The sequence below is a fragment of the Octopus bimaculoides genome, chromosome 4 (assembly GCF_001194135.2).
Source record: "Octopus bimaculoides isolate UCB-OBI-ISO-001 chromosome 4, ASM119413v2, whole genome shotgun sequence".
NCBI lineage: Eukaryota > Metazoa > Mollusca > Cephalopoda > Octopoda > Octopodidae > Octopus > Octopus bimaculoides.
The window spans coordinates 92,350,711-92,360,944 of NC_068984.1; the positions used below are offsets into that span (position 1 = coordinate 92,350,711).

Below are 10,234 nucleotides of genomic sequence, written 5' to 3' on the forward strand. Positions count from 1 at the left end.
AGAGAGAGAGAGAGAGAGAGAGAGAGAGAGAGAGAGAGAGAGAGAGAGAGATGAATCAGCAGTTAGCTGGTACTCATTTCAGCAGAGTAGAATGGCGAAACAGAACGATGTTACTTGCTTTGAACCCACGACATTATAATCGTGAACCCAACGATCCATTAGGTTACACATCTTCACACTATGCGTATGTAGATAGCCTATGAGTATTTACATAAATGTGTATGTGTGTGTGTGTGTGTGCATGTCATTGTATGTGTGTGTGTGTGTGTGTGTGCGTGCGTGTGTGTGTATATATACACACACGCAGTCTAATTGTATTTATCAGCCGCACTACTTCCTCATCAGTTCGCATGGGGTTTCCCTGGGAGTCGCTCTTGACGCCTTTCTAGATGAAAAGTTCGGAATCTAAGTTCAAATTCAATTGAGCACCACTACTTATTTTCTATATTGAGCATACCTAGCTCTAATGTATTGTCTATTGTCACTGAATGTATAGATGCAAAGATGTGGCTAGGCGTATCAGCTGAATATACAGGCATTGATGTAGCGGGTATTTTAAATCTAGTCTTAGGTGAACGTAGCTGAAGAAGACTAACCAGATTTATGATAACAAACGTATTCTGGAAAGTCCGAAACTGGAGTACTAGGTTTTCCATTCTAGGTTGTCCATTTCTCCGGCGTTCTTCATAGAGGTAAGACGAAAAATTTTATATTCGCCTCCCGCACACATCTTTGCCTCTATACATTCAGTGAAGCTTTACATAGCGTCGTACGGTTATCGAGTGCTATTTCCGGTAAACATTCGTGACTTGTTGTGCCACTATTTCCTATTTATAATTCTACCTTTAGAATTTCGCTGAAAAATAATACTATTGTATTGTAATAATAAATAATATATATCGAATATATATATGTAAAACAACAACAATAATAATAATCCTTTCTATTAAAGGCACAAGGCCTGAAATTTTAGAGGAGGGACTAGCGATTACATTGACCCCAGTGATTCACTGGTACCTAATTTATCGATCCCGAAAGGGATGAAAGGCAAAGTCAACCTCGGCAGAATTTGAAATCAGAACGTAAAGACGAACGAAATGTCGCTAAGCATTTTTCTCCGCGTGCTAACGATTCTGCCAGTTCGCCGCCTTAAAAATAATAATGATAATAATAATAATAATAATAATAATGATAATGATGATGATGAACTCTCCTGTCGAAGACTATGTATGAGCGTTCAGCTTTTTGCCGAACGACCTGCACAAATACAAGTGTTGTACATTAACTCATTCTGTCCTCAAATCTTCATGAAACAGGTATACGGTGTACCACGTGCCAGGTGTCGGATCGCAGAATAACGTAAGATGAATTGTTTTGCTCAAGAACGCACCGCACCAACCGGTCTAGGAATTGAAACCACGATCTCACGATCGTGAGTGCAGCATCCTAACCACTAGGCCAAGGGTACTCATAAATTTCTAAACAAAAATTTATTCGCAGCAAGCACATAGCACACATTCATAACTCGTGTGCGCTCACACACCGCTTGCGCGCGCGCGGACATGGTCGCAATGTTTACAAAATATAATTTTTCATTAATACTCGCACAAGATTCTAAGCTCCCGCAGACATCTATACATAGGCACACAGACACACACACACAAGCATACATACACTCACACAAAAACACATACACACATATTCATTCACCCTGGATACACAGACACAGTTTTGTAAATGAAAATTTACAACCCTTGTGATGTGATACGAACCTTGTATCTATTAAGTGAAAATATACTTACCGATATAATTCACTAATATTCCACCGAAGACAGCTCCACAACCTCGACCCAGACCATGATGAAGTCCCTGAAGTATACCTTGAGCTGACGACCGTAGGTTAGTTGGTATTGCTTGTGTAATATAGGAACAACAAGCCGCCCAAACTGCAGCATGCGTGAGTCCTTGATTTGACGAAATGGCAGAGAAAAAGATCAGAATAAATAAATGTAAATAGATTATATTCTTTACAGATCGTTGTTATCGTCATTAATTCTCCGATTTCTTTGATACGTGACTAAATGACCGCGACAGATGGAATAGACTCCAGTTTATAATGGTACATATTTCATCGTCTCTTGAGAGAATAAAAAGAAACTAAAATGTTAAGTCTGCTTGAATATTTATTTAGAAAAAGCTCATTATTAGTCTCTTGCATCTTTCAGTATATCGCTCTTCTCTATAGTAACGAATATTGATTTCTTACATAAGAACAATATCAATCTGTGTATCAAATCAAGATTACGGTTGTTTGTTTTACTGGGGGATGAGATTTAAATTGGGTATCATGAGATTACAACTCAATATTGTAATAGTTAAGTTAGTGTCATCATATTTAACGCAGTGAATATCAAATATTTTATTAGAAATACTTATGAGTGGAAAAAAAACGTAATAACTGATTATTTAAAAGACCATCTAAGAAAAGCGTTGACTTTACCATACTAACTGAGGTAGTGATGGGTCAATCACTAATTGTACACGAGTAGATGTGGTAATTTAGAATTTTTTTTAATCATTGATGCTCATTGCATTAAACTATTAACTTAACTATCATTCTTTTATACAGATGGTACCTCTCAGTAATTAACCTCAATAATGTGATGTTGGTTTTTTTTGTTTGTTTTAATATCGTAGAGCTTATAGTCTGATGCTTTGCTGCTTCAGCCAGCTTTACTATTTCAAATGTAAAATTTTGGAAAGTAAAATTTGAGATGATTGAGTAAAGCGGTTGAATTAACATAAGTGTATTACTTGTACTTAGTTTTTCGAACCAAAACGATGAAAGAAACTTTTAAATAATATGCTTAAGAAAGAAAAGCTGGTACTTGCGGGCTCGTTAGCTACAGAATGAATGTTAATATAAGGAAAAAATGTATTTATCAATGAAAATTTTCCCAATAGAGTGAATTTTACTGTCAAAGATTTATTATATAAAATGCATAATTAGGAAAATAAAGATTTCTTCTATCGCCTTTTTAACACTTGAATATTATTTTTAAACACATATTATTTATTTTAGTGGACTATGCAAGTTATAGTGACTAACGTGACGTAGAAATTCTACTTCGTAACTGTTCTTGACTCTATTTTGATGGATAAATTTATAGATCATGACAATATTATTTCATTATGTTAAAGATTTAGATTGTTTTTTATGAGTTTATTGAAAGAAGTTTGCTTTTTATGAGTTTATTGAAAGGGTAATCAAACTCGAACGTCATGACAAGCAGATGTTTTAGTTATTACTGCAAAAGCGGTGGACTGGTGAAATCATTAGGGTCTCAAAAGAAACTACATTACCGTATTTTCTTTTTTTATGTTCTAACTTCAAACTCCGCTGAGGTTAATTGACTCACCCTCTAACCCTAAGAATGTGTTGGCTTTGTACCACAATCTGAAACAGTTATTATTAGTAGTAGCGTTGTTGTAAAAGGCCTTGCATTATTTTAGCCATCACTTTATTGAAATCCCGCTGAGATCAGCTTTGTCTTTCATCCTTTCGGATGCTGGATCGAGTTAATCGACTAAACCTCTCCCCCAAATTTCTGTCTGTTTATTTCACAAATCATTATTGGTGTTAATTTGTCACTGCTTCCAACACTATATATGAAAATAATGTAAGGGTTAAACCAAAAATTATAAATTAAGGAGAAAAAATTGTTTAGATCTGACCATTAGACTGATAAAAGTCGGAGGCTCAGTGGTTTTAGATGATTTTCGTAGAGTTAAAAAGAGCATCCACAAAATAGGCCACTTTTAAGTCAGCTGACAAATCAGAGCTCCTCCAGTTCTATGCTAACTATCCCTAGCAGAATATGTTATTCACTCCTGACCAATCAGAAACCGTTGGGTGGGACGGAAAGTATTCTTTTAAAGCATGTTTCTCTGCATCTCACATAACTAAGTTATTCGTAACTGCGCCGCAGGAGCCCGCGAAAAATACCTTTGCGCATCACACCACCCGCAAGTTTTCACAACTCCCAAACAAAGGGATCTCTTTCAATTTTGCGGAATTGCTTTCGCCTGATTTTTCAAACATGATGGCCCTGCGAGTAGTACTTCTACGGTCAACAACATCACATTTGTTGTAACTTTGCATTGAATTTTGCCTTGAATACACAAGATTAATCTTTCCACTTATCCAGGTTCACCACAACGTATACAGTTGCTTTAAACCAACATGGCCACTGGCCCTGAAACATGTCTCATCCACTACCCTCGTACAATGTGTTTCAGAACTATTCTTACAAAACTTCAATATTTCTCTTCTCTACAGGAATATATTCAAAGCTTTAGAATCACGCTATAGTGTATTCTATTCTCAAGAATGGTAGAACTTCCAACACGGCCACCTATCATCCTATCGCACGCGTTCCCCGTATCTCAAGGTGATGAGGACAACCATTAACTATAAACTTCTTCAACGCCTTGAATATTCTCCCTTACTCAGTTCGGCTTTAGCAAAGCCAGATTACTAGAAACCTACTCTCTTACGTTACTTACCAGTGAGATTTGCAGTATTTTACCTGGCACTCCAAATATTTGGAGAAAACAGTAGTTGCACACGACATTAGTAAAGCATTTGTTTGTGTCTGGCATGTGAATCTCCAAATAAAATTGCTTTCTTGTCGGCTCCATCTATCTCTCGTGTATTGTATTGGTATCTTTCTATCAGATTGTAGCCTTGTGACATGTGTTGATGGAGCTGTTTTTTATCCATATTCTATGAACCTTTGAAAGACCAACAGTTCTGTTATATCTCCCCCACACTTCTTCCAATACGTCAGAGACCTATCATATCCAATAGCACCTACTCTTACGCAGATAATACCACCTTCCACTCTTTCTTAATTTTCCGTATCCAAGGGTCATGATACCTTGCGCCAAAGCTACACTGTCTTCAAGAGCACTAGATAGCTTTATAACCAATAAAAAAGTGATTCCTCTATGTAAACGACAATTGTCTTTATAAAATTAAAATTTATTATGAACCTAAGAATTATTTATTTATGTGACTGGATAACCGTTTGCAATACTTGCAAGAAAAAGATTTAAATCTATGCAGTATTGATTCTATTAATAGATAAGCGTAAGGAGGCGAGCTGATAGAAACGTTAGCCCGTTAAGTACCACTTGCGTACTGGAGTCGATCTAATCGACTGGCTTCCTCCCACAAAATTTTGGGCCTTGTGCCCAGAGTAGGAAGGAATCGTTAGCACGCCGGGTGAAATGCTTAGCGGTATTTCATCTGCCGCTACATTCTAAGTTCAAATTCCGCAGAGGTCGACTTTACCTTTCATTCTGTCGGGGACGATTAAACAAGTACCAGTTATGCACTGGGGTAATCCATTCCCCCAAATTTGAGGCCTTGTGCTTCCAGTAGAAAGAATTAATAGATAAGCGTAAGCTATACAGCATAGTTAAGAAGTTCGCTTCATAACCACGTGTTTCCAGTTCCATTCTACAGAGCACTACATTTGGGAAGGCTTATCATGTATACGTGTGTTTGTGTATGCATATTTATGTGTGTGCGCGTGCGTGTGTGTGTGTGTGTGTGTGTGTGTGTGTGTGTGTGTGCATGTGCGTGCGCGCACATTATGTGGTGTTTATGTTCCATAACTTAGCGATTCCGCATATAGAAATCAGTGAAACATGTACTAGTGTAGGTATGATTGACTAAAATCCCTGGAAAGCGATACCGAAACAATTGTATTCCCGTGACTGAAGAAAAAGATTTTAAAAAAGAAGAGAAATAAGTACTTTAATTAGATAGCTCCCGATTAGACACAGTGCATCAATAGTTAAGTTTGGCAGACAGGTTTAAAAACTTCCTCTTTTTTTTGCATTTTCTAATGTTCCACAACGTTTTAACTACTTAAATTTCTTTATATTTATTTATTTTAATTACATAGAAGTTTTCCATTTTTTCAAACCCCAAGATCGAGGAGCAGTCCTCATAGATTTTACAGGAATTCTTAGATAGGTAAGATTGAGGCAGATAATGTTTAATTAAAGCATTTTGATTCTTGAATGTAAAACGTGAAGAAAATCAAGTTCCAGACGAGATGGCAGAAGAAGTGGATGCATCAGATAAGTATACACCTTGGTAGTTTGCGGTGCAGTAACCATTTTAGTAACGGTTGTTGCTCATTGACGCGTTGCTCTCAACATTGTTTTGTTTACAAACATTTTAAAGAAATTGATACGTGTAAAATTCAATTTTAACATCCACTACAGGAAAGTTACCAAGTACATCTTAAATCTAGGATGAGTCTACTTTTCAAACAAGTTGGTAAACTAAAATTACATATTCATTCACATAGATTGATGTTGTTCGACAATAGGTGGCAGTCACATAATGACCGCAATGATTACTGATAATTTCGTTTATTTTCTGGGACACAAAGTTTTAAAAGCATTGTTTAGTAGAAGTGAGCTATTTACTAATTAATAGTTTTTGAAAACCTAAGAGTGTCATTGCTTAAAATTACATTAATGATAAACTGTTAAAAATAACTTTATCTCAGATGAAATTATTCAAAATCAAGTTGCTTACCTTGAATAAACTCGAAAGGTAAAACCCACCAAGGGCTACTGAGTAATGAAATATACAGAAACCGAATGATGTTGCCAAGTAGCCCAGCATAAAGAACTTTCACGTGACCTGCAAATAAATTAATTTTATTATTTATTATCAATCGAATATTAGATAATGCTTTTAACATAGGCACAAAACAAAACCACATATTTTACTGGAAGGGTATTGTCGAATGATATCAACCTCACGATTTGAATCGTACTTCAACCCGTCACGATTAAATCGAAATGTAAATAAACACATTTCAGCTGGCACTCTACGATTCCTTTGGATGAATCTGAGTATATCATCATCGAAACACTGAAAACGTCGCACGACATAATTGTTTGTATTCACCACCATCGCGCCATAGAAATCAAAGAGGTGAGATGTCAAGGAATGAATCTAACACAAGACAATTACACCACTCATTATCGAAAACTCTGTAGACGTTACAGCATAATGATTGAGTAGGCAATAGCCGCGTCAACCTGAACAACTCGTACTGGGTGTAAGCAGCACAGAAAATCGGCGGAAACTGTCCATTCCAAGAGAAAATGAAAATGCAAACGTTTCAGTTCGAAAAGATGCTGTCAGACAGACGAATGATGTAAACATCACCTCCATCCATTCTCTCAGTGATGGCTCTTTCACCGCCATTTTTTAGTGAGATCGGCTACCCGTCCTATAACTTTTTCTTAGTTCTTCTCCCCTAAGCACCTTGTGTTCCCCAAGTTTGGCATGGGTCACTTCGATTTCTGTCTACCTGGCCCCATTACAGCAAAGTCATCAATTAGCGAGAAGTTAACCAATCAAAACATCCAGCAAGTGGTAAAAAAATAAAGTGATGAACGATGACATCATTGAGAGACTGAATGCATAATACTAAACAGTCCCAATATGTGAACGTTTACTCTGACCTCTAAGTAAATCCAACTCTATAATGGAACGATCCGGACTTTGAACACGAGAGTGGAAACGACTGCGCCTAGGATGGCTACCATGTAGCTATAATTAACCTAATAACATGCTTTGGATTGATCTAAATCGATGAACTTCCATCTAAAGCTAGATTTAACTCAAATCTCTCTACAGCATAAAATATGTAGTTGAAGTTTTCCTTGAAAAATTATAGGAATGTCATAGGTTTGTGCAGCTCCGACAATACATGTGATAAAAATGTTGCTTTCTATGTTAGCATCTTATCTAAAATCTTTAACCTTTTTTTTTTTTTTTTTTTACAAAATTCAATCAGATACGAAAATTATCAACAATGCTCCGTATGCCTGTATCTTTTTATCAGCAGCGCTTGCACCACTGAAAATTTTCTCAGTTTACTTTCAGCTGATATACACTTCTATCAAGACAGAGGTAAACAAGTTTTCTTCAAGTTTTCTCACATAATCAGTCGATACTTCTCGTACATCAGATACCATTATCAGTTTTTGTCGCCATTTTACATCTTCTGCTGAACGATGAGACAAACATTCAAGGTAAGCTTTGGAGTCCACTATTTCTAGTCTGCCGCTCGCCTCAAGCAGTTCGGTATGAGTGGCTAAGTGGGTAGATATTAATTAGTTGGAAAGATTGTTGAAAAGGTATCATAGCCAACTTAGTATCAGCGAGAACGGTTTTTGAAAGTTTTCGGATGAATTCAGCTATCGTACGTCCGTCGTGGTGACATAACCACGATAGAGTCTTTGACGGACACACTGATGTCAACAATAAAATGAATGCTACGTAAGGGGGAGGTCGATTATGATATTCTGCTTGTTCCTGCGTTCCTGCTTGTTTCATCCGTGTGTTATGCTTACGTCATCAAGGGAAGTTATAACTCGAACGTTGAAGTATATAGATAGAGGGGAGGAAGGGAAGAGAGGAAGACAAAGGAATAAATGAAGCGGTAATAGTTGAACCAGTGAAATAAAAAAAGGAAAACAGGAGAGAGAAAGAGTGAGAGAGAGAGAGAGAGAAAAGGTCTGTATTATTAGAGAGAGTGAGAGGAAGGGAGATGGCCTATATCATTCTGCATTTGTGTGTTAAAAATGTAGGCGCAATTGAAATGTTTGACACAATGAAACAGTGTTATGAAGATCTATAAATTTACGCTTTCAAACAGGGATGGGGAAACTTTTTAATGCGGTGGACAAAAATTTTCAAAGAAAGAGGTCCGCGGGTGGATCACAAGTTCTAACTCTTATACCTGAGTAGACCTTGTAGATATCTATGTATAATTCGATATACATTAATAAAGATAGATTTAACACATTAAATTAAAGCGTAACATCTTCATTAACACCACCACTGAATTTAGGACTTTTATATTACTTATGAGTTATTCTCTACTTTTCAACTAAAGTGTACTTGAGTCTCAAGGGGGTGGTAAAAACCTAGCTGTATGTGTGTAAAAACTAACACTTCCTTTTTCCGAGCTGAGATTCGAAACCGAATCTAAGGGCTTTCACTCGTTTGATCCAGCATTGACCAAACAGGCGCGAAAGAAATTTCTTTGTCCTGTCAAAAAGTGATGGATAGATTTCCCTTCGACCTCCAGCCTGAGCTGTGTCATTTAAAGTTCATGTGGACAGGAGGCGACCTACATATGTAGAAATTACTCCTGTGGTATGTCTGTCCTTCTAGCTGTCATGACCATTATAAATGCAGTGAGATAGCCATCACCAGGTGAACTGTCAAGAGACAAGCAGACAGCTAGCAGTTAACTTGCACCAGTCAAGCAGCCAACATAGAACCGCATATCTAGCATGAACGACCCAACACAGTAGCACTCGCAGAACATAAACAGACACGACCGAATGACCAACGCACACACAGACACAAAACATGCCGGTTCTACCTCATCACATCGACACAGTATTTCCCGTTTATTTTCTTCTTCGCCAACTCGAAACAAGTTGGTAATGTCATGTAGCGGATTTCCTTGTGTCTAATGCAAATGTCAATTAAATGATTTATTTAAACCACAATCCAATGCTTTCCCATTGTTTTACTTTGATGTCGTCCACATGCCTATTTCATCTGCTACCTCAAAGACAGCTTTTGATACACAATCCCACTACATTTGGTGACCCCGACGAAGAATGACAGCCTTCACATCACACATTACTAAATCAGAACTGGAAAATTGCTGCGATTAATCGTCACACAATGGCTCTACAAGAACACAACCCAGTGACGAACGCATCCATAGTCGACATGGCATTCCCGGCTGCGATTGTGCTGAGGATCCCACCATTTTGGACGCATTATGGTTTCACCATATCGAGACCCAGTTTTCATCCAACCGAATAGTTAGCGATGCGTCTCGCCTTACGCACGTGATAGGTTCCCTATCACCAGACATCATCAACGTGGTCTGAGATCTCGTTATTGCATCACCCGGTTCTGTGTCATACGATACGTTCAAGACCACCCTGATCAACAGGACTTCAGAGTCCCAACAAAAGTGACTCCACCAGCTCCTTACATCTGAGAATTGGGAGAAAGAACGCCTTCCCAGCTTCTACGAAGAATGAAGCAGCTTCTTGGAGATGAGATCCTCCCCGAAAAGATTTTAAGCAACTTTTTCTCCAGCGT

The 10,234-nt window shown here is 37.6% G+C and overlaps 1 protein-coding gene across 1 annotated transcript in view; it reads right to left on the bottom strand.

The window, feature by feature from the left end:
• The window catches only part of LOC106869759 (major facilitator superfamily domain-containing protein 6), an 83,594-nt gene that overhangs the window by 39,910 nt on the left and 33,450 nt on the right, over window positions 1-10,234 (bottom strand). Inside the window, exons 2-3 of the mRNA XM_014915624.2 lie at window positions 6,620-6,727; window positions 1,803-1,964 (exon numbers count right to left, since the gene is read on the bottom strand). Coding sequence (XP_014771110.1) covers window positions 1,803-1,964; window positions 6,620-6,727 — 270 coding nt within the window. The remainder of the gene's footprint in view (window positions 1-1,802; window positions 1,965-6,619; window positions 6,728-10,234) is intronic.